Source organism: Papaver somniferum, chromosome 1, assembly GCF_003573695.1.
Source record: "Papaver somniferum cultivar HN1 chromosome 1, ASM357369v1, whole genome shotgun sequence".
In the NCBI taxonomy this organism is placed as follows: Eukaryota; Viridiplantae; Streptophyta; class Magnoliopsida; order Ranunculales; family Papaveraceae; genus Papaver; species Papaver somniferum.
In genome coordinates, this window is record NC_039358.1 from 165563081 (window position 1) to 165589010 (window position 25930).

The 25930-nt window shown below is 38.3% G+C and overlaps 1 protein-coding gene across 1 annotated transcript; it reads left to right on the forward strand.

The window, feature by feature from the left end:
- Nucleotides 1-23816: 23816 nt before the first annotated feature.
- On the forward strand, nucleotides 23817-24912 carry LOC113353456 (protein MAIN-LIKE 1-like). The gene is made up of 2 exons (XM_026597053.1): nucleotides 23817-24341; nucleotides 24646-24912. The coding sequence occupies exons 1-2, from the start codon at nucleotides 23817-23819 to the stop codon at nucleotides 24910-24912; spliced, it is 792 nt and encodes a 263-aa protein (XP_026452838.1).
- Nucleotides 24913-25930: the final 1018 nt, after the last annotated feature.

Genomic DNA, 25930 nt, shown 5'->3' on the forward strand with positions numbered 1-25930 from the left:
ATGTTGTGCGGAGCTGAGTATCTTCTATTCGCAGGGAGAATTTCCTCTACAGGGGCCTTGTGCAGTAAACCCCCTCCGAGAGGTCGTCTCTCGAATGAGTTCTACGATAGAAGCTTTCGACGTAAACCCTGGGACAAATCTTTCACTCACGAAGACATGAAAACCTGTAATTAATCATTACTTCATAAAACAATGAAAGGTAAGTGAATGAAGTTGTTTTACCCATACGAAGGTACTCATCGTTCGCATCATCGTTCGCATCAGCTAGTTTACCCAACTTGTGATTTTGGTGAAGATAATACTTCATACTTGATTTTGAAATGTCCTACTTGTACATTCCATCTCTCCACCCTACCTGATCTTTTTTAATTCTTCATCACTGATTCAATTGGTACTTTTGTTAGCACCCTTATTTTGTGTGCTTAAAAATATATGCGAAGTTTAAATGCGACGTATACTAATGCTAAAATTAGCTTCTCAATCTTTGAATAATTCCTCTCTGCAGCATTAAACGTTTTGCTGATGTAATAGATGGGCTTTTCCACTCCTGCATCCGTTCGCAATAACACAACGCTTAAAGCATGTGATGTTGTCGCAAGTGATGAGTGCCAAATATTGTATATATTTATCCCTTTTTGTTGGCATTTAACTCATCTTTTGTGCAGTAATTCTACATTTTATCCCATATTCTGTATTTTCATTGTTTTCAAGAATAAATATTTTTCTTACTTAATTTTGCATTTTTAGGTAATAAACGAAGTTCGGATGAGTCGCGGAGCGGAATAGAGCAGAAAAATGGTGAAAAGCCGGAAGAAATTACGCAAGGAAGCCGCGAAGAATGGTGCGCATAAGCCCAAAAGACTAGAAATGGGCTCAAGAAGGAAGAATTGCTCTTAAAGAAGATATGGGCTTGGCATACCCAAGGCCCAAAACCCTTACCCAAACCCATTTTCTATAACCAAAACCGCCTCCATTCTCATCCGTCAGATTGGATCCAACTCATCATCCTACGGTCGCTCATTCATAGAGCATCAAAATCTGAAGTCTCTGCCAAACGCCACAGCGCATAAATTCCAAGCCTTCAGATTAGATTGTAGTTGAATCCAACGATCGCTTCTATGCATGTGCATCAAAATTAGATACTCCCGCTTTACACTACAGTACCTAACATCATCTAACACCGTTGACTTCGTTGTATTTCACAATCCGACGGTCGAAGTGATTCATCTCTTATATTACCGTTAGATCTACCAACCATATTTGCATCCAACGCTCAACGTTTCTGATCATCATCTCCGATGTACATGCTCCACAGTGAAAATTCCTATACCCTAAAAACCATCGAGAGTTTTTTCTCTCATTCCCTTCTTCTCTTCCGTACTTCTCCCCCATTCCTCTGCAGAAACACCCATTCCGCCACCATCACGTCCACCTGCTACTTCCATACCTGCCACAGCCACCAAACGTCGCCATATCTACCACCATCACCTACCCTCCCTTTTTCCCCCTCTCTCTAGCCCCTTATTTCACTGATTTCTCACCATTCCTTTCTCTGAAACCCTAGGTGAGAAATCAGTAAAATAAGTGAGTCTATAGACGAATTCGAAGCGTGCAGGAAGGCTAGAAGGAGATGTAGCAACGTGGGGCGAAGTCAGAAACAACTTTCATCATGATTGGTGAGATGAATTTAAAACCCTAGTTTTACTGTTTTTGGGGGAAATTTAGGGATTTGGTTTGTAAACCCTAATTGGGTGTCCTGGGTATAAATAGGGGATATGTATTATGTGTAGAAGGTGTTCTTGGACTAGCCAAGTAACCACCCAATTTGGGTTAGGTTCACTTCTAATTTCTAATTTCAAATTCCAAGTCCAATTTCTATTTCAGTTACAATTAAGTTTGTTTTAATGTCAATTTCAATTCCAACAGTTCAATTTAGGTTTTAATTTTGTGTTTAGCAAGTTTAATTTTGATTTAATTTTCAACTGTTAGTGCAATTAGGTTTATGTTAGTTTAATTTTAATGTTTGGTAATTTCTAGTTCCATGCTTGGTTATGTTTAATTCCAGTTCATGTTTCATTTCAGTCCCTGTGATTTTGTTTTAAATGTCTAGTCCATGTTCTATTGTCTTGTGTAATTCATGTTAAGTATGTTCACTGTTAGTGGTGGAAGTTTAGGTTATAATTCTTGTAAATCGAGCTAATTGAGAAATGGAGGAATTTAGTGCTCATTAGCAAGCTTCTTCTCATTCTATTCCATTTATGTATGCCCTGGAACATAGGCAGGCTAGAACCTCCACCTAGCTCCATTAGGGACAAGGATTTAACCAAAAACAGCCACTGCCTAACATTTTTTCCTGCTCTTCTTTGTTATCTATCTATTTTTGTGGCTTCTTATCACTATTTTTATAGCTGTTTTTATAACTGTTTTGTGTGAATGTTAGGCTAAAGCCTTTGAAGCATTGTGTTGATTGAGCAGTGGGGAGAAACTAGTGCTCACTAGTGACTGTGAGCAAACTGGTTCTCTTCCCACTCTAGTAGTATGCCTAGGCTCACCTTCACCATTTCACCTTCACCATCTCCACCGCCCTTGGCTAAAACAGCCTTGGTTTGTTCCATTTCCTCCATTGTTTCCTTGTTACTTTTGTTTTCCTCCACTGTCATTGATGTTCTTTGTTTTGTTTTCTTTGCTATTTTGTTAGTCTTCTTTACTTCATTGTCTTTGCTTCTTTACATTTTATTTATTGCATTGTCTTTGCTCCTGCTACTTCAACTACTCCTTGTTCTGCTGCTGCTACTACTTGCATTGTTGTGTTGCTGCTGTGCATTGCTTGTGCTGCTGCTGTGCACTGCTTTCTTTCCCCTGCTGTGCAGTACTGCTGCTGCTGCTGCTTTCTTTGCCACTGCTGCTGCTGCAACTGAGCTTGGCTCACAGCACAAGCCCAGTCCAGTCATTACAAAAGCCCACTGTTCTTCTGTTCAAGCCTAATGCCCAGCCAACTAAACCCAGTTCACTCTTAAGGTTCAAAAACCAAAGGCCCAGTTCATTCCCAAAGAACTCAAAGGCCCAAAGCAATTCATCAAAGCCAACTGAATCCAAGACCATTCCAAAACCAAAGCCAAGCCCACTGTGCCTAGAAGTTACCAAAGCCCAATAGCAAATTTAGAGCCCAAATAGCTAGAAACTCCAAACACTCCCAATCTCTGTGGATCGACCCGTACTTGCACGAGCTACAACTGACGACCGTGCACTTGCGGTATTACTGTAGGCCCGTTTTTCATTACGCTTAATTTTTCACGCTTTTCCGGGTCCACCAAGTTTTTGGCGCCGTTGCCGGGGATAATTTTTAGGACCTTTTTGAGGCCTACCAAGTTTTTGGCGCCGTTGCCGGGGATTGGTGCTGTGTTTTTCTTGTTGTTTTATTAGCTATTTTTGCATTTCACTGCATAGCATTTGCATCTGCATCTGCTTCACTTCATTTGCTGTTGGACCTGCTGTTCTAAACCTGTTTTCCTCTGTTGGGACGCCACCAAGGAAAAGAACCAAAACCCAACTGGGTTTTTGCAACAATATCAGAGCAGCTGGGCTGTGCTTAAAAGGTAACCCATTTAAGAGAACCCGAATTGTGGGCTTCCAATTTTTTAATTGTGGGCATGTAATATTAAAGCCAATTTTTGGGCTTCTCTTATTTTCTGTTGGGTTTGTAATAATTTATTTGTGGGCTTGTTTGTTTTATTTGTGGGCTTGTTTGTTTAATTTGTGGGCTTGTTTAAATTCTTTCATTGGACTTGTATTTTGGACTCTGGGTTTAAACCCAGCTGAGCTTGTAACCGATTGTGGGCTTGCTTCCACTCAAGAGTGGACCTCGAAACCAAAGTTTTAAAACAAACGTCGGGCCTTAACCAACTGGGCCAAATTAAACTTTCAAAATTAAAACTTAGTGTTTCATGGGCCGCAGCCTTCCTTCCATTTCATTAGAGGACAAACAGTGGGCTTGCTCCCATTCAAAAACCAAATTTTATTTTCTTTTTTTTAAAAAAAAAAAAAAAAAAAAAATTACTTTTCTCCCATTCAAAAACCAAAATTTTCTTTTGCTCCCAATTTCAAAAACCAAAAATTTCTCCCATAAAAACCAAAGTTTTCCAAATGTTTCCCTAAAAAACCAAAATTTTTCTTTTTCCCGCCAAAACCAAATGTCTCCCGACAAAACCAAATTTTTTCCAAAAAGTCCAATCCCATTAAAAACCAAAATTTGCTTGTAGATAATGTGTTAGTTAAATTTCCTTTTGTATATATTTTGTGCTCATCCATTGTGACTCCGAATATGTTGGAGTTTTGCCTTGGATAACGGAGTTTTAATTCTGCTTTCGCCGAAATCGGGTATTCTCTCTCCTTTTACTCTACTCAGCATGTCCCTTTCCATATGTTGCATTTTAATTCTTTCCATATTTTGAAACATTGAGGATAATGTTTAGTTTAGGTTTGGGGGTATAGAGTAGATACCATGATAATATGCCATAATTGAAAACAAAACTCCATCTTTTTGAAAAAATTGAAAAATTTCAAAAAAATTAAAAAATGAAAAATCATAAAAATGGAGCTCATTTACCTTGAAATGTTGACTCTTGTGCAAATATGTATTTTTATTAGGAGTCTTAGTCTAGATATTTAGGCACCCTGATTCTAGCACAATTCACATAGTGATAAGAAATTTGCACGCGCACGATCTACCAATACATGTATGGCCTCGATCTTCAAGGTGTTTGATAGGAAGTTACGATTGCCAATCACTTTAGAATACTGAACGAAACTTGACTAGCTTGTTCTTTGGTTGGTTGGGATAGAAGGTGGAGGTTACATTAAGAAAGACAACCATCGAATTTAACTGGGTGCATCAAAAAGGGCTACCTCTTGCAAAGTGTCATGTAATCTTTTGTTTCTTTTTGTTATGTATCAAAAGTGTTTCCTTATGCAAAAAAAAAAAAAACAAAAAAAAAACAAAAAAATCAAGTATTTATCAATTCCATCATCTCTTGTTCCAAAAATAAAAAGAGAATAGTCAATGTAAATAAGAGTCATTTTGTTGTTTCATTGTAATAAGCAAGGAGGGTGTATGCCATTGATGTACAACGCGAGTAATTGTGAAATACCTCCAACTCATTCACAATTCTCGTAAAGTCCGGACAGCTAGCTAGATTTCGACCTCAGTTCTTAGCCTGAGAAACTATCTCTTGGTGATTAGTAGTCATAACTTCAAATCTTTCTTTACACATGTGTAGATACACTTTACACTCTTATCACATGTCTTTTTTTTGTTATCAGTGCTAGGATTGTGCCTTCGATAGCTAGATTGACATCTCCATTTTGCTGTGAGCTTAAACTGTTTTGCACATGTCACATTTGATGGAATCTGAGCTTATATTTTGACCTAGAACTTTGTAGGTACGTTCTAAGCAAACCTTCACGAGACTTCAACTCGTCCACTAGGGACACTTAGTGGTTTAAAAGGCTTAGTGCATACGCTAAATGCATTCGAGAGACCAGCGACAGTGGTATAGTTAGGATTTCCTTAGTTTTGTTTTACTTGAGGACAAGCAAAATTCAGGTTTGGGGGTATTTGATGAGTGCCAAATAATGTATATATTTATCCCTTTTTGTTGGCATTTTAACTCATCTTTTGTGCATTAATTCTACATTTTATCCCATATTCTGTATTTTCATTGTTTTCAAGAATAAATATTTTTCTTACTTAATTTTGCATTTTTAGGTAATAAATAAAGTCTGGATAACTTGCGGAGCGGAAAAGAGTTGAAGAGTAGTGAAAAGCCGGAAGAAATTACGCAAGGAAGCCGCAAAGAATGGTGCGCACAAGTCCAAAAAGCTAGGAATGGGCTCAAGAAGGAAGAATTGTTCTTGAAGAAGATATGGGCTTGGCATACCCAAGGCCCAAAACCCTTACCCAAACCCATTTTCTATATCCATACCCGCCTCCATTCTCAGCCGTTAGATTGGATCCATCTCATCATCCAATGGTCGCTTCTTCATCGTTCATCAAAATCTGAAGTCCCTGCAAAACACCATAGTGCCTAAATTCCAAGCCTTCAGATTAGATTGTAGTTGAATCCAACGATCGCTTCTTTGCCTGCGCATCAAACCTCGATACTTCCGTTTAACACTACAACACCTAACTCCATCTGGTGTCGTTAATTTTGTTGTATTATATAATCCAACGGTCGCTGCAGGATCCACTTCATCTCACCGTCGGATTGATCTTTCATCTCCATATCCCACGGTCGAGATTCGCCAAACATAGAACTCGATGATCCCGCTACACACCATAGGTATCGAATACCTATACCCATCGCCAAACAGCCCCTTCTTCCCATTCTATCGACCTCCTCCTTCTTCTCCATCCCTCTGCAGAGAAACTACCACCACCACCATACCTCTCCCTGCCACCCTCTGCCCAGCCACCTTCCATACCTGCCACAGCCACCAAACGTCGCCATATCTACCACCATCACCTACCCTCCCTTTTTCCCCCTCTCTCTAGCCCCTTATTTCACTGATTTCTCACCATTCCTTTCTCTGAAACCCTAGGTGAGAAATCAGTAAAATAAGTGAGTCTATAGACGAATTCGAAGCGTGCAGGAAGGCTAGAAGGAGATGTAGCAACGTGGGTCGAAGTCAGAAACAACTTTCATCATGATTGGTGAGATGAATTTAAAACCCTAGTTTTACTGTTTTTGGGGGAAATTTAGGGATTTGGTTTGTAAACCCTAATTGGGTGTCCTGGGTATAAATAGGGGATATGTATTATGTGTAGAAGGTGTTCTTGGGCTAGCCAAGATTCCCCCAAATTTGGGTTAGTGTATGTTTAATTTTAATTTTCAATTTCAACTTCAAATCAATTTAAATCTTTAGGGTTATGTTTAATTTGTTCTCAATTCTGTTATTTTGTGCTGTTTAATTCTTGTTGTTATATTTCTGTTTAATATTTGCTGTTTTTATAATTCCATGACCTGTTTAATTTCTGAATACCATGTCCTGTTACTTGATGTTTAATGCTTACTGTTCCTATTCTTCTTATGTTTTGCTCACTGTAATTCCTGTTCTTGTTCTGTTTAAGTGTCCAGTTTAGTGTTCTGTTTAGGGTTCATGTTTAGGTTAATATTGTTCATTGTTCCTGTTTGTCCCCTGTTAATGATAATCATGTTAGTGTTAATTCTGTTTAATGTTAATGTTAGTTTAAATGCTCAAATGTTAAGTTTGTTCATTGTGAAGTGATGGAATGTTAGGCTAGAAGCCTTGAAGCATTGGATTGATTGAGCAGTGGGGAGAAACTAGTGCTCACTAGTGACTGTGAGCAAACTGGTTCTCTTCCCACTCTAGTTGTATGCCTAGGCTCTCTTGTTTTGTCAACTGTTAGCTTCCCAAATGTTAGGATTAGTCTACTGTTGTGTGTCAATGCTAGGTTAGAGCCTTAGAGCATTGAGTTGATTGAGCAGTGGGGAGAAACTAGTGCTCACTAGTGACTGTGAGCAAGCTGGTTCTCTTCCCACTCTAGATGAATGCCTAAAGCCATTGCCTTGGCTTTGCTTTTTTTTTTCCTTTTTTTTACTTCACTGTCTTCTTCACACCCCTGCCCTTGGCTTAGGCCTTGGTTCCATTGTTCTTGTTTAGTTTCATTGTACTGTCACATTTACTTCACTATTACCTTGTGTTTATTGTTTTATCATCCATTGCCTCATTATTTCACTACTATCTTCATCACTTTCACAATCTTTTGTCACTGCTTTGTTTAGTGCATTGTTGTTTAGTTCTTTGCTGTTTAGTCATTGTCTTGTTTAATTTTCTTCATTGTCTTTGCCTTAGGCTAACTGCCTTTGTATTATTGCCTCACTGCCTTCTTCCTCTATCTTTGCTGTTTTGGCCTAGAGCCATTGTTGCTCACTGTTACCTGTCTCTCCTGGTCACTTCTTTTCTTCTTGACCAAAAACTCTCTAAGCCCACTGTCCATTGTTTGTACAAACTGAAGCCCAGTTCACTGAGGCAAAGACCCAGTTCAATCCAAAGAACCAAAGCCCAAAAGGCTTCATAGTTAACCAACAACAAATTAGAGCCCAAAATAGCTAGAGAACTCCAAACACACCCAGTCTCTGTGGATCGACCCGTACTTGCACGAGCTACAACTGACGACCGTGCACTTGCGGTATTACTGTAGGCCCGCGTTTCATTTCGCTTCAATTTTATACGCTTTCCCGGGCCCACCAAGTTTTTGGCGCCGCTGCCGGGGATTGGTGCTGTGTTTTTCTTGTAGTTTTATTAGCTATTTTTGCATTTCACTGCATAGCATTTGCATCTGCATCTGCTTCACTTCATTTGTTGTTGGGCCTGCTGTTCTGAACCTGTTTTCCTCTGCTGGGACGCCACCAAGGAAAAGAACCAAAGCCCAACTGGGTTTTTGCAACAATATCAGAGCAGCTGGGCTGTGCTTAAAAGGTAACCCATTTAAGAGAACCCGAATTGTGGGCTTCCAATTTTTAATTGTGGGCTTGTAATATTAAAGCCAATTTTTGGGTTTTTTATTTTCTGTTGGGTTTGTAATTAATTTTTGTGGGCTTGTTTGTTTAATTTGTGGGCTTGTTTAAATTCTTTCATTGGACTTGTATTTTGGACTCTGGGTTTAAACCCAGCTGAGCTTGTAACCGATTGTGGGCTTGTTTCCACTCAAGAGTGGACCTCGAAACCAAAGTTTTAAAACAAACGTCGGGCCTTAACCAACTAGGCCAAATTAAACTTTCAAAATTAAAACTTAGTGTTTCGTGGGCCGCAGCCTTCCTCCCATTCCATTAGAGGACCAACAGTGGGCTTGCTCCCAATTTCAAAAACCAAAAATTTCTCCCATAAAAACCAAAGTTTTCCAAATGTTTCCCTAAAAAACCAAAATTTTTCTTTTTCCCATCAAAGCCAAATGTCTCCCGACAAAACCAAATTTTTCCCAAAAAGTCCAATCCCATTAAAAACCAAATTTTCTTGTAGATAATGTGTTAGTTAAATTTCCTTTTGTATATATTTTGTGCTCATCCATTGTGACTCCGAATATGTTGGAGTTTTGCCTTGGATAACGGAGTTTTAATTCTGCTTTCGCCGAAATCGGGTATTCTCTTTCCTTTTTCTCTACTTAGCATGTTCCTCTTCATATGTTGCATTATAATTTTGTTATCTTTTGAAACATTGAGGACAATGTTTAGTTTAGGTTTGGGGGTATAGAGTAGATACCACGATAATATGCCATAATTGAAAACAAAACTCCATCTTTTTGAAAAAATTGAAAAATTCCAAAAAAATTGAAAAATCAAAATAAAAAAAATTAAAAATTGAAAAAACAAAACATAAAAATCGAGCTCATTTACCTTGAAATGTTGACTCTTGTGCAAATATGTAATTATTAGGAGTCTTAGTCTAGATATTTAGGCACCCTGATTCTAGCACAATTCACATAGTGATAAGAAACTTGCACGCGCACGATCTACCAATACATGTATAGCCTCGATCTTCAAGGTGTTTGATAGGAAGTCACGATTGCCAATCACTTTAGAATACTGAACGAAACTTGACTAGCTTGTTCTTTGGTTGGTTGGGATAGAAGGTGGAGGTTACATTAAGAAAGACAACCATCGAATTTAACTGGGTGCATCAAAAAGGGATACCTCTTGCAAAGTGTCATGTAATCTTTTGTTTCCTTTTGTATATGTATCAAAAGTGTTTCCTTATTCAAAAAAAAATAAATAAAAAAAAATCAAGTATTTATCAATTCCATTCTCTCTTGTTCCAAAAATAAAAGAGAGTAGTCAATGTAAATAAGAGTCATGTAAAGAGTCATCTTTTGTGTTTTATTGTAATAAGCAAGGAGGGTGTATGCCATTGATGTACAACGCGAGTAATTGTGAAATACCTCCAACTCATTCACAATTCTCGTAAAGTCCGGACAGCTAGCTAGATTTCGACCTCAGTTCTTAGCCTGAGAAACTATCTCTTGGTGATTAGTAGTCATAACTTCAGATCTTTCTTTACACATGTGTAGATACACTTTACACTCTTATCACATGTCTTTTTTTGTTATCAGTTCTAGGATTGTGCCTTACATAGCTAGATTGACATCTCCATTTTGCTGTGAGCTTAAACTGTTTTGCACATGTCACATTTGATGGAATCTGAGCTTATATTTTGACCTAGAACTTTGTAGGTACGTTCTAAGCAAACCTTCACGAGACTTCAACTCGTCCACTAGGGACACTTAGTGGTTTAAAAGGCTTAGTGCATACGCTAAATGCATTCGAGAGACCAGCGACAGTGGTATAGGTAGGATTTCCTTAGTTTTGTTTTACTTGAGGACAAGTAAAATTCAGGTTTGGGGGTATTTGATGAGTGCCAAATATTGTATATATTTATCCCTTTTTGTTGGCATTTAACTCATCTTTTGTGCAGTAATTCTACATTTTATCCCATATTCTGTATTTTCATTGTTTTCAAGAATAAATATTTTTCTTACTTAATTTTGCATTTTTAGGTAATAAACGAAGTTCGGATGAGTCGCGGAGCGGAATAGAGCAGAAAAGTGGTGAAAAGCCGGAAGAAATTACGCAAGGAAGCCGCGAAGAATGGTGCGCATAAGCCCAAAAGACTAGAAATGGGCTCAAGAAGGAAGAATTGCTCTTAAAGAAGATATGGGCTTGGCATACCCAAGGCCCAAAACCCTTACCCAAACCCATTTTCTATAACCAAAACCGCCTCCATTCTCATCCGTCAGATTGGATCCAACTCATCATCCTACGGTCGCTCATTCATAGAGCATCAAAATCTGAAGTCTCTGCCAAACGCCACAGCGCATAAATTCCAAGCCTTCAGATTAGATTGTAGTTGAATCCAACGATCGCTTCTATGCCTGTGCATCAAAATTAGATACTCCCGCTTTACACTACAGTACCTAACATCATCTAACACCGTTGACTTCGTTGTATTTCACAATCCGACGGTCGAAGTGATTCATCTCTTATATTACCGTTAGATCTACCAACCATATTTGCATCCAACGCTCAACGTTTCTGATCATCATCTCCGATGTACATGCTCCACAGTGAAAATTCCTATACCCTAAAAACCATCGAGAGTTTTTTCTCTCATTCCCTTCTTCTCTTCCGTACTTCTCCCCCATTCCTCTGCAGAAACACCCATTCCGCCACCATCACGTCCACCTGCTACTTCCATACCTGCCACAGCCACCAAACGTCGCCATATCTACCACCATCACCTACCCTCCCTTTTTCCCCCTCTCTCTAGCCCCTTATTTCACTGATTTCTCACCATTCCTTTCTCTGAAATCCTAGGTGAGAAATCAGTAAAATAAGTGAGTCTATAGACGAATTCGAAGCGTGCAGGAAGGCTAGAAGGAGATGTAGCAACGTGGGTCGAAGTCAGAAACAACTTTCATCATGATTGGTGAGATGAATTTAAAACCCTAGTTTTACTGTTTTTGGGGGAAATTTAGGGATTTGGTTTGTAAACCCTAATTGGGTGTCCTGGGTATAAATAGGGGATATGTATCATGGTGTAGAAGGTGTTCTTGGGCTAGCCGAGATTCCCCCAAAATTGGGTTAGTTTAGGTTTAATTTCAGTTCTTAAATTTCAATTAGATTTCAATTTAGGGTTTCAATTTTAATTTCAAGTTCTGTTAAATTCTGTCACTTTTTATTGCAATTTGTGTTTTAATTTTAAGTTCCTGTTAATGTGCTTGTTTTAATTTCATGTTTTAATTTCCTGTTTTCATATCCTGTTTGTCTCCTGTTAAATGTGCTCCTGTTAAAATTGTTGCTCCTGTTTAATCATGTGTTCTGTTAATGTGTGTTGTTACTGTTAGATGTTGTTTACATGTGTCCTGTTTAATGTTAGTGCCATGTTTAGTTCACTGTTGTTTTAATTCACTGTCAAGAAGTGGAATGCTAGGTTAGAGCTTTGAAGCATTGAACTGATTGAGTAATGGAAGAAATCAGTGCTCATAGCAAGCTGATTATCTTGCCATTCCTTTTGTATGCTTAGGATGCAATGTGCTGATTGTGCAATGGAAGAAATCAGTGCTCATAGCAAGCTGATTATCTTGCCATTCCATTTTTGTTTGCCTGTATTCTTGCCTTAGCCTTGCTCTGTTAGTTTCACTATCATCCTTGCCCTTGGCCTTAGGCCTTGGTTCATCTTGCACTGTTTTCTGCTTGTAGTTGTTGTGTTCTTTCCCTTTGCTATATTGCCTTGTTTTGCTTGTTGAGTCATTGTCTTGTTAAATTTTCTTCATTGTCTTTGCTTCTTATTGCATTGTCTTTGCTTCACTGCCATCTTTGCTTCCACTGCCCTGCAACTCTGTTGCTTCTCTGTTTTCTTCCTCTTGCCTTGTTTTGCCCTGCTGTTGCTTCCCTGCTGTTGCTGCATTCATTGCTTGTGTTGCTGCTGGTGCCTTCTCTGTGTTGCTTCTGCTGCAGCTGCTGCTGCAACCCTTCTGGTGCTGCTCCAAAGCTCACAGCAATCCAAAAAACCCAAGCTCAGTTCTCAGTTCAAGACCAAGCCCAGGTTTGAACCAAATCCAAAAGCCAACTGAGCCCAAAGCTCACTTCAAACTGAAGCCCAATTCAGTCAACTGTGGGCTTAATCAAAGCCCAGTTCATTAAGGCTCCAAGCCCAAATTCATTATTAAGGCCCAGTTCAATTCATTTTAAGACCAACTGAGCACAAGGCTCAGTTCATTCCAAAGGCCAAAGGTCAAGCCCATCTTACTTTTACTTTGAAAGCAAAGGCTTAATCAAAAGCCTATTGTTATCAAACCCACTAAGCCCAAAGCAAATTTAGAACCCAATTAGCTAGAAAACTCAAAACACTCCCGATCTCTGTGGATCGACCCGTACTTGCACGAGCTACAACTGACGACCGTGCACTTGCGGTATTACTGTAGGCCCCCGTTTTTATTGCGCTTAATTTTATACATATCTCCGGGCCTGCCAATGGTATAGGTAGGATTTCCTTAGTTTTGTTTTACTTGAGGACAAGTAAAATTCAGGTTTGGGGGTATTTGATGAGTGCTAAAAAGTGCATATTTTTATATATTTTTCTTGGCATTTAACTCATCTTTTGTGCATTAATTCTACATTTTATCCCATATTCTGTATTTTCATTGTTTTCAAGAATAAATATTTTTCTTACTTAATCTTGCATTTTTAGGTAATAAATGAAGTTCGGATGAGTCGCGGAGCGAAAAGAGCAGAAAAGTAGTGAAAAGCCGGGAAGAATTACGCAAGGAAGCCGCAAAGAATGGAGCGCACGTCCAAAAAGCTAGGAATGGGCTCAAGAAGGAAGAATTGTTCTTAAAGAAGATATGGGCTTGGCATACCCAAGGCCCAAAACCCTTACCCAAACCCATTTTCTATAACCAAAACCGCATCCATCTTCAGCCGTCGGATTGGATCCATCTCATCATCCGATGGTCGCTCCTTCATCGCGCATCAAAATCTGAAGCTCCTGCAAAACACCATAGTGCCTAAATTCCAAGCCTTCAGATTAGATTGTAGTTGAATCCAACGGTCGCTTCTTTGCCTGCGCATCAAACCCAGATACTTCCGCTTAACACTACAACACCTAACTCCATCTGGCGCCGTTAATTTCGTTGTATATCTGCATCCAACGGTCGCTGCCAGCATCTTCACTTTTGGCTGTTAGATCATTCTTCATCTACACATCCCACGGCTAAACATCGCAATACATAGAAGTTTGATGAAACTGACTCACACTCAAACATTAATTACCCTATACCCCAAAAGAGAGAACCCTAACCCAAATCGTTTTCTCCTCCTTCTTTCTTCTTCTTTCTCCCGACCCTCACCTGCTCCACCATCTCTACCACCTCACCTCTGCAGCGCCATCACTTCTTCACCATCATCACCCGACACCACACCATCCCCCTAGCCGAGTTGCTTTAACTCCTCTCACCAACTGACCTAGGTGAGGGTTGATAAAACACCTCGAATTAGGGAGCAATTGACGCAATTGGAGGCAGAGAAGGACCGAGAGAGAAGAAAAGAGACATGGGTCGACGTCAATTCAAAGTTTAGGTGAAAAATTTTGGGAATTGAAAAACCCTAATTTCTAATTTTAGGGTTTGAAAAAATTGGGTATTTGTATGCTATAAATAGAGAGTGTGTAGAGCAGTATAACGCGGGTAAACTGAAATATCACCAACTCATTGGGTGAACATTCACAATTCTCGTAAAGCCGGACAGCTAGCTTGGCTTAGAATTCGGTTCTTAGCCTAAAAACTATCTCTTGGTGATTAGTAGTCATAACATCCGATCTTTCTTTACACATGTGTAGATACACTTTACACTCTTATCACATGTCTTTATTTGTTATCAGTGCTAGGATTGTGCCTTTGATAGCTAGATTGACATCTCCATTTTGCTGTGAGCTTAAACTGACTTGCACATGTCACATTTGATGGAATCTGAGCTTATATTTTGACCTAGAACTTTGTAGGTACGTTCTAAGCAAACCTTCACGAGACTTCAACTCGTCCACTAGGGACACTTAGTGGTTTAAAAGGCTTAGTGCATACGCTAAATGCATTCGAGAGACCAGCGACAGTGGTATAGGTAGGATTTCCTTAGTTTTGTTTTACTTGAGGAAAAGTAAAATTCAGGTTTGGGGGTATTTGATGAGTGCCAAATAATGTATATATTTATCCCTTTTTGTTGGCATTTAACTCATCTTTTGTGCAGTAATTCTACATTTTATCCCATATTCTGTATTTTCATTGTTTTCAAGAATAAATATTTTTCTTACTTAATTTTGCATTTTTAGGTTGTAAATAAAGTTTGGATGAATTGCGGAACGAAAAGAGCAGAAAAGTAGTGAAAAGCGGGGAGGAATTACACAAGGAAGCCGCGAAGAATGGTGCGCATAAGCCCAAAAGACTAGAAATGGGCTCAAGAAGGAAGAATTGCTCTTAAAGAAGATATGGGCTTGGCATACCCAAGGCCCAAAACCCTTACCCAAACCCATTTTCTATAACCAAAACCGCCTCCATTCTCATCCGTCAGATTGGATCCAACTCATCATCCTACGGTCGCTCATTCATAGAGCATCAAAATCTGAAGTCTCTGCCAAACGCCACAGCGCATAAATTCCAAGCCTTCAGATTAGATTGTAGTTGAATCCAACGATCGCTTCTATGCCTGTGCATCAAAATTAGATACTCCCGCTTTACACTACAGTACCTAACATCATCTAACACCGTTGATTTCGTTGTATTTCACAATCCGACGGTCGAAGTGATTCATCTCTTATATTACCGTTAGATCTACCAACCATATTTGCATCCAACGCTCAACGTTTCTGATCATCATCTCCGATGTACATGCTCCACAGTGAAAATTCCTATACCCTAAAAACCATCGAGAGTTTTTTCTCTCATTCCCTTCTTCTCTTCCGTACTTCTCCCCCATTCCTCTGCAGAAACACCCATTCCGCCACCATCACGTCCACCTGCTACTTCCATACCTGCCACAGCCACCAAACGTCGCCATATCTACCACCATCACCTACCCTCCCTTTTCCCCCCTCTCTCTAGCCCCTTATTTCACTGATTTCTCACCATTCCTTTCTCTGAAACCCTAGGTGAGAAATCAGTAAAATAAGTGAGTCTATAGACGAATTCGAAGCGTGCAGGAAGGCTAGAAGGAGATGTAGCAACGTGGGTCGAAGTCAGAAACAACTTTCATCATGATTGGTGAGATGAATTTAAAACCCTAGTTTTACTGTTTTTGGGGGAAATTTAGGGATTTGGTTTGTAAACCCTAATTGGGTGTCCTGGGTATAAATAGGGGATATGTATCATGTGTAGAAGGTGTTCTTGGACTAGCCAAGTAACCACCCAATTTGGGTTAGGTTCACTTCTAATTTCTAATTTCAAATTCCAAATCAAATTTCTATTTCAGTTACAATTAAGTTTGTTTTAATGTCAATTTCAATTCCAACAGTTCAATTTAGGTTTTAATTTTGTGTTTAGCAAGTTTAATTTTGATTTAATTTTCAACTGTTAGTGCAATTAGGTTTATGTTAGTTTAATTTTAATGTTTGGTAATTTCTAGTTCCATGCTTGGTTATGTTTAATTCCAGTTCATGTTTCATTTCAGTCCCTGTGATTTTGTTTTAAATGTCTAGTCCATGTTCTATTGTCTTGTGTAATTCATGTTAAGTATGTTCACTGTTAGTGGTGGAAGTTTAGGTTATAATTCTTGTAAATCGAGCTAATTGAGAAATGGAGGAATTTAGTGCTCATTAGCAAGCTTCTTCTCCTTCTATTCCATTTATGTATGCCCTGGAACATAGGCAGGCTAGAACCTCCACCTAGCTCCATTAGGGACAAGGATTTAACCAAAAACAGCCACTGCCTAACATTTTTTCCTGCTCTTCTTTGTTATCTATCTGTTTTTGTGGCTTCTTATCACTGTTTTTATAGCTGTTTTTATAACTGTTTTGTGTGAATGTTAGGCTAAAGCCTTTGAAGCATTGTGTTGATTGAGCAGTGGGGAGAAACTAGTGCTCACTAGTGACTGTGAGCAAACTGGTTCTCTTCCCACTCTAGTAGTATGCCTAGGCTCACCTTCACCATTTCACCTTCACCATCTCCACCGCCCTTGGCTAAAACAACCTTGGTTTGTTCCATTTCCTCCATTGTTTCCTTGTTACTTTTGTTTTCCTCCACTGTCATTGATGTTCTTTGTTTTGTTTTCTTTGCTATTTTGTTAGTCTTCTTTACTTCATTGTCTTTGCTTCTTTACATTTTATTTATTGCATTGTCTTTGCTCCTGCTACTTCAACTACTCCTTGTTCTGCTGCTGCTACTACTTGCATTGTTGTGTTGCTGCTGTGCATTGCTTGTGCTGCTGCTGTGCACTGCTTTCTTTCCCCTGCTGTGCATTACTGCTGCTGCTGCTGCTTTCTTTGCCACTGCTGCTGCTGCAACTGAGCTTGGCTCACAGCACAAGCCCAGTCCAGTCATTACAAAAGCCCACTGTTCTTCTGTTCAAGCCTAAGGCCCAGCCAACTAAACCCAGTTCACTCTTAAGGTTCAAAAACCAAAGGCCCAGTTCATTCCCAAAGAACTCAAAGTCCCAAAGCAATTCATCAAAGCCAACTGAATCCAAGACCATTCCAAAACCAAAGCCAAGCCCACTGTGCCTAGAAGTTACCAAAGCCCAATAGCAAATTTAGAGCCCAAATAGCTAGAAACTCCAAACACTCCCAATCTCTGTGGATCGACCCGTACTTGCACGAGCTACAACTGACGACCGTGCACTTGCGGTATTACTGTAGGCCCGTTTTTCATTACGCTTAATTTTTCACGCTTTTCCGGGTCCACCAGCAAGATAGATCAATAATTCTTCTCCTGGTTCTGCCTTTTGTAAAATAGATGTATTCATGAGGTGTTCTTTGATCCCTTGAAAAGCTTTTTCACATTCATCAGTCCATTTGAATTTCGCACCCTTCTTGAGTATATTGAAAATTTTTTTACATTTGTCTGATGATCGCGAAATGAATCTTCCTAGCGAAGCTAAAAGTCAGTTCAATTTTTGTACATCCTTTATCATTGCTGGTGTTGGCATGTCATGAACTGCTTGTACCTTTTCTGGATCAACTTGTATTCCTTCTTTTGATATAATGTAGCCTAAAAATTTTCCCGGTGCAACCCAAAAAATGCATTTTTCAGGGTTCAGTTTAATGTTATGATGCCGCATTTGTTCAATAATCTCCCTCAAATCTTGTACATGATCTTTGGATTCTTTACTTTTCACCAACATGTCATCCACGTACACCTCTAATGTTTTGTGTATCCATTTCGCGAACACCTTCTCTACCATTCTTTGATACGTTCCTCCTGCATTTCGCAAACCAAACGGCATTTTTGTATAACAGTATAAACCTCTTGGAGCGAAAAAAAAAGCAGTATGCTCTTGATCTTCTTCGGCGAGAGGGATTTGGTTATAACCTTTGTACCCATCTAAAGAAGACACTCTATCATTTTCCGCTGCTGATTCAACCATTTGAGGAATATCCGACAATAGAAAACTATCTTTAGGGCAAACCTTGTTTAAATCAGTGAAATCTATGCAAATTCTTATCCCTTTATTTTTCTTTGGAACAACAACCATGTTTGCTATCCACTCTGGGTATTTATCTTCTCTTATAATTCCCGCCTCAAGCATTTTCTGTAATTCTTCTTATATTTAAGGATGGTAGGTTATTGCGATTTTTCTTATTCTATGTTTAAATGGTCTCACATTCTTGTTAATTTCCAACTTATGACATGCAATTGACGGATCTATTCCAGGTATCTCATCCATGCTCCTCGCGAAAATATCTTTATATTCCCGCAAAAGATTGATAGTTCTTTCTTCCTCTTCTGCATCCATTTTGGTTCCAATCCTCAGTATTAGGGGTTCTTCTATAGTCCCAACATTTACTTCTTTTGTTGGTTCTGCCGCAGTATAACTGGCCTTGGGGTTCTCCCATTGGTGTTGGCTCTTTTATCATCTTCGCAGGTCCATCTCCTTCCTCCGAAATTTCGCTGGGTATTCCTTTACCTTCTTTTGCTCTTATCATGTACACTCTTTTATCATCTTCTTCTTTCTTTGCCTCCTTTGCTATTTTTATGCGAAATTGTCGCTTTTTTGCTCGTCCTTCATAACGCTTTACTTCAATTTGATAACATAATTTCGCATTGTCAATATCTCCTCTAATTTCACCTACTCCATTTGGTATGGGGAACCTGATGCATTGATGCAACGTTGATGCTACAGCTTTAATTGCGTGTATCCATGGCCTCCCCAACAACATATTATATGGTGATTCCATATCCACTATGCATAGTGTCACTTGTGTTTCGATCTCTCCTAGTGGAATTCGCACCACTATTTCTCCTTTAGGTTTTGTTGTGGATTTCCAAAGCCATGAACAAGATATGTTGAACAAGACATTTCTTCATCTTTGAATCCCATTCCTTTGAACGCATGATAGAATATTATATCCATTGAACTTCCTGTATCGACTAAAGTTTTGTTCAGTATCCATTCTTTCATGGATTTTGTTGTTGTCTCCTTCTCTTTTCGTGTAATAGGTACTGTAATAACCTATGGAGATGTGTGGTTCAAATTTCTTTTGGTATTTCTGTTGCCATGAATGTGATTTTTTGCTTTTCCCGATCTTTTAAGGGTGATGTTTTTTCTACCGCCATAACCTTCCTTCCTTCAAAATCTCGTTTATGTATCCTTCCTTTAATGTATTCATGGAATTCATTAATCATTGTTTTTCTTATCATATTACACTCCAATCTTTTGTCATCTCCATTGACTCTAATCATTTTTCTTTCAACTGGTTCACTGATTTGTTTAATCACTTTCTTGATTTGAACAATCTCAACAACAATCTTTAATTTTCAATCTTCAGTCCCTGTTTCTAGCGCCATTATGTAGTTGCAGGAAATCCTACACTACACCCCTCACAAGATTTCATTAACATTCAACTCATTTTTGGATTAACATTCTTAATTTTATTGATGAATCTTTGAACAATCTTACAAGAGAAGATAAAGGAATCAAGAATAACCATTGCTCTAAAATTTCTCTCTCCTATTTACTTGCTTCTCACTCAAAAAAGATCTCTCTCTTTTCCTTTACAACTGAATGACTATTTATAGGGAAATACATAGTGGATGACAACTAATCTGTCCTTTATTTTCGGATATGGCTTGTGAAATTCTCGCAACCTTACAAATGTTAATCTCGCAAACTCCCTAATTTTCGCAGGACCATCATATTTCTCATGATTTAGCTGACGTCGTTTATTATGTCATTTCTGAAGCTGTTCTGCGACATTGTCGTGTTGTATTGTTAATAATTTCGTTGAGGCATTATTGCTGCGAGATTCTGATCCTACAATAAGCTTAAGCTGAGAATCCAAGGTGCGTCTCTCGGATGGGCTTTATTGACCCCAAATCTCCATGACTGAGGTTCCGGGGGCGGTGTAACCTTTCCCTGAGCCATGCAACAGGTACCCCCTTATATGACGTACTTTAGGTCTTACATTTTCCTCTTGCAAAATTGTATTCGCGAACTAGGGTGTACGCCATAAAGGTTCGCCCCTTTCTCTTTTTCGTTTCTGCGAAATTTTCGCGTCTCTTTGTTCTCTCATTCATCTTTTCATTTCTGTCATCTCTTTCATTCATTCTTTCATTTCTGTCATCTCTTTCATTCATTCTTTCATTCTCATAATATCATATCATTTGAATCAAAATAAACATTCAAGAGAAATTCTAATACATGGTAACTTTGAAATCTTTGTAGTTGTGAAATCTCTATAGTTCTGCGATTCTATCGCGTTTTGTAAATCAAATCAAAAATCTTTTTATTCTCTGCAAAAGAAATATTCTAGAGAAACATATAAATTGAATTTTCTCAGTTTTATGTAATTTTGAAATCTCGAAATCTCTGTAATTTTGAAGTCTTTGTAATCTTGAAATCTTAGTAATCTTTATAATCTTTGAAATCTTGAAATCTTTGTAATCATGCGATTTAATTGCTTTTTGTAAATCAAATCAAAATCTTTTTATTCGTTTCTAGTACAAAGTAAAATGTTCAAGGAGGTGGTACTTATCTTTCATGTGAGTCACTAGTGTTGTCAGGGAAGTGAATAAATGCCTTGAAATGTATGAATTTCGCGCAGCAAAAAGAAGTATGAGAAGTGAGACTTGAACCCTCGACCTGCTTCTTGCATATTCTCGCACCATACCAATTGTGCTAAGCCTCTCTTGCGAAATAATCAAAGTTATTGCGAAGTAATCAAATTCCAATTGTGTGAGAGGGACTTCTGTATAAATTTCGCGTAACAAAAATAAACATGCGAGAAGCAAGAATTGATCTCGCGACTTGCTGCTTGCATTCATGCCTCGTGACCAATTGTGCAAGCTTATTCTTTGCGAAATATCTCTGCGAAATTATCATCAACACTCTTCTGTGCGAAATAATAAAATAAATATCTGTGCGAAAAAATACGCATGTGTTGGGACTTGACCACACGACCATGAACTCATTAACTTCGCAGATGACCAATTGTGCTGCCTCTTGTTTGTGAAACAATGAAACAATATTGCGAAATTATCATTTTTTCGCTCTCTGTTAAAAATAAGAAAACTATGTTCGCAGGCGAATTCGAACTTGCGACCACGAACACACATACTGCTCTCTGGACCAATTGTGCAAGAACCTCTCCGCATAACTTTTTTCCTTATTCTTTTATTCTCCCATGCAAATGAGAAGAAAATGAAAAATATGTGTCTCTGCGAATTCGAACCCGTGACCTATTTGTTGTTCTCTTAGCCTTGAACCATCTGTGTGAATTTCTGTTTGTGACAGAAATTACAGCGCCTGCCTCTTATCTTATCTTCGTCTGTCCCTTGTTTCTTCTCCTGAACATGAAAATCTTCCACTGAAACTTCCATTTTTTCCTTAAATTTCACCACAAAAACTAATTTTTTCTCTCACTCTTTTCATGTAAATTTTCATTTTTGAACTTAAACTTTGTAGATCTAGAAAAATATGAACGGTAGCTAATCTTCATGAAAATTTCTTGATCCAACAAGTTACAGGAAGGATAAATCCTTTATTCCTCCCTGTTTCTAGCGCCAAAATGTAGTTGCAGGGGATCCTACAACACACCCCTTGTATTATCATGACTATGATTTCTAGATCTAAACTTATTTGATATGAAAATAAAGATAAAGATAATGAAAATAGAAAATAAGACACAAGATTTACGTGGTTCGATCAATATGATCTACATCCACGGGGTTAGGTATCTTCACTATGATTGTTGAATTACATATGAATTACAATTGAGACTCCATTAATGAGTATTTGGAGCTCTCTCTCTCCTGGTTTTTGGGGAAGAATAAGAAGATAATAATAATACCAGTTACTTTTCTCTCTCATACCTTTCTCTTTATATAGGATGCTACCTAGTGGATGACAGCTCATATACAACTAAGATTTCCCCTAATTTCGGATCTGGCTTGCGATGATGTCGCAAGCTTACAAATGTTAATTTCGCAGATCTTCCAATTTTCGCAAAGTTATTACATTTTTCTTATGTTTAAGCTAATATCACCTATTGTGTCGTTTCTCAAAGTGCTCTGGGACATTTTTGTAATTCGTTGTTAAGAATTTCGCGAGCGTATCGTTGTCGTGAAATTCTGATCCTACAAAAATCCTCCCACTAATTAACCCATCCACTAATTAATTACCGTCCCACTAATTAACCGTTATATAATTAAAATAAAACAAAATTTAAACTTAAACTCTTATTCCCGCTCTTCTTCTCTCTTCTTATTCCCTCTTATTCTCCCTCTTAAAGAAGAACAACCCAACTCTTCTCAAAAATCAAAATTGTTTATTCACAAAACTCTGTTTTTTGTATAAACACACGTACAATATGTCACCTCGTTATAAGCGATGTGCTAGAGGTAGGATTCCTAATCCGGGAATTGCTTCTGTAGCATCTCAATCTAGGGTTTTTGGAAAAGATGGAGTTGAAGAGGATAGTGGATTAATTAGTATTGGAGAGCAAGAGATAAACCCTGATTCTTTAAAATTGCACATTGAAAGGTACTTCCCACAAACCCGTAACTTGTTTTTTCATATTTGATTGATAGAATGAGATGTATTGCAAAATCTTCGTCATTTTGGTAGTTACAGAGTCGTGTTCGGTTGAAATGTATCAGCCGAACTTAATTTTTTCTTCAGAAGAAGAACAGTTCGGCAAAAAAAAATGTTTTACTTTGAATATCGGATCAGCCGAAACCTTAATGTTCGGCTGGTGTTTGCATTTTTTATCCGAACTTCAATATTGATAGTTGTTAATCCATTTTACTGTGTTCGGCTCAGTTTGATAAAAATCGGGTGTGCCGAACTTTACTCTGTGTATGGGTGTGTCATTTTGCAAACTTGTTCATCTATGGGTTACTTATCACCTTATTTAATCGAATCATATTATTTATTTATTTTGGAGAATTAATTAAGGTGTGATATTTGTTTTAGCACCTATCCTGGAAAATTAAAAGAGAATCTTAAAAGGAGAACAATGGAAGTAACTCCTTATAATTCTAAAACTCCCAAACCTCGAGGTGGTGGCACCAAGAACTTGCATGAGGGAAAATGGGAACTGACACGACTTTCTATTTGCATGTACAACAAGAGAATGACAATGATGAAGATAAAGGTGATGGCGATGAAGAGGAAGAACCACAAGAAGAACTAGAACAAGAAACACAACAAAAACAAGAGAAAGGAAAGAAGAAAGTCGTTATATCCAGGGAGACAGGTAAGCATATTCCTAGTAATGATAATATTACACGTTCTCGCGAGAATGGTTTGCCCCATGGTCTTCCGGAAGATGGTGGAAGAGTGTCGATTGGCTACAAGGAGTCATGGGAGAAGAGAATTTATGAGACTCCAGATCACAGGGATGTAGTCTACGTACTTAGACACCAGAGTGCCGCATATTGGGATATTTTCAAAGAGGTTCCTGAGGTGGTGGTTTTAGTACAAGGCTCTGGTTTATGGCCTACCATTTTCTATGCACAAGAGGAATTTGATACAGTTACAAGCTCAGTATTTTGTGAGAGATTTTGTTAGGAGACTTACATATTTCATCTCCCCTTTGGCGAGATGTCAATTACTCCTGATGATGCACAACAGATTAGTGGTCTTAGAATGAATGGGAAAAATGTGAAATCTGAGGTTTATGAAATGACTTGGGATGAGTTGTATGTACTGGCTGAGGAAACTCTTGGTTGGCTAAAATCCAAGACAGAATTGGAGTTTTGTTGCGTTGCTAAAGAGGTGAATTTTGCGGATTCTAGTACAAATAGGTTGAAGAAAATCAACTTCACCGCTTTGAAAAAGTATTTTGGAGACACAAATGAGAAAATTTCAAAGGGAGAGTTGGTTATGGACGATGTCGTAGCTAAGCGCACTGCTGCCGCGTATTTGTTGTATACTCTAGGAAGTGTAATATTTCCTTATAATAGTGGGAACAAAGTGAATGCTCAATATCTTCAATTGTTAAGGGATATGAAATGCTGCCACAAGTACTCTTGGGGAACCGCGACCCTTTCTTTCCGATTTGAGCAACTTGGAACCGCATCTAAGTTAACCAGTACAAATATTGGAGGTTATTTCACCATGCTTCAGGTAAGTTTACACACTATAGTTAAATTTTAATCAATAAAATCGGCTTAAAATTAGCTTTTAGGTTTTTGCCAAACCTACTTTTTACAAGGTTCGACTCTTACGATTTTAACTTTTTAAGCCGAACCTGACAATGCGACACTATTTTTTGATCAACTTATTTGGTTCGGCATATAGTTTTTTATCTATATCAGCCGAACTTTCTTGTGTTTCCCAAAGTTGATATCCTCAATGATCCAATTCCATTGATCCTAATAAATAAGTTTTGTTTTTTTTTTTCCATATTGTTGATGAGGTATGGATATAGGACCATTTCCCGGAATTGAAATTGGCAAAGGAAGATGAAAAATGGGTAGATACATTCCTCACCTCGGGCAAATGGATTTTCAAGGAAAATAAGAAGAGGAATAAAAAGGAATTCTTGATAGCTTTGAGAGAAAAGTTAGACTCTTTGACTGTTGACGACGTCGTATTTCAGCCATACAAGAAGAATGAAGTTGTTGAAGATGAAGATATGCCATTAGGGATGTGCTACAAGCCTTTTTTTTTATCCCGAAGGCTTTATATTGTTTGATCCTTGTCGAGTACTCCGTCAATATGGATTTATCCAAACGATTCCGGTGCTAGAGAAATCAAAGTTCAAGTTGTTAGCGAAGGTTTCTAAGGGAACTAAAAGTACGGATAGTGCATGGAATGCCGAATATGATCTCGATCCTACCACTGATTGTTGGGATAAATTGAAGAGAACAAATTAAGTTGGGTTAACTTAGAAGAGTTGCATGACGATCCTTGTGAAGTTGACCCGGCTTATATAGATTGGTATACTTTCTCCCGATCTTCCCAATATATACCTCACCCTTTTTCTTCTTGTTCACGTTCAACCCTCTTCTCTCACAAACCATCTCAACCCGCTCCTTTAGGCTTTGTCTACCTTTAACTAGGACGCAATTTATTTTAAAACCATGTTCCTCAGCCCAAGCAACGGCTTCGTCTCGATTTTTCCACGTCTACATGGATACAAGTACAAAAGTTAAGTTATATTAATGATTTTGATTACAACGTACTTGAAAATAATAAAAAAACATAAATAGATTACCTACCAAGTCAGTTTGGAAGTGATCTTTAGTGTCTTCGTGACTGACATCAACATGTGGTGGTTGATCCTTCATAGTTACCATTTCGGGAACAATCTACAGCAATATCACAAGCTTAGACGATAAATATACATACGTTCAGGGTTAGGTTCGGATCATTCGTAATTTAAGGTTAAAGCCGAACTTCAAATTTCGGCTCATTCGTGTTAGACAAGAAAATCATATCTACTAAAAAAATACGGGTTTCGTCTTTGTAGTGACTAAATTTATAAGCCGAACCACCACACTTGAAATTTATAAAAACAATAAAAAGATGTTCGGCCGAAACACGGTTCGGCTTATAAATGGACATTAAATAACGTCTTATAAAGAATTCAATCTTAAAAGACGAACCTTTCATATTTATCAAGGTTCGGCATCCATATTATGTGTCGAACCTAACCCTGTTGCGCCAAACTACATACAAAAATCCAACCTTTTGGTGAATTCAAGCTACAA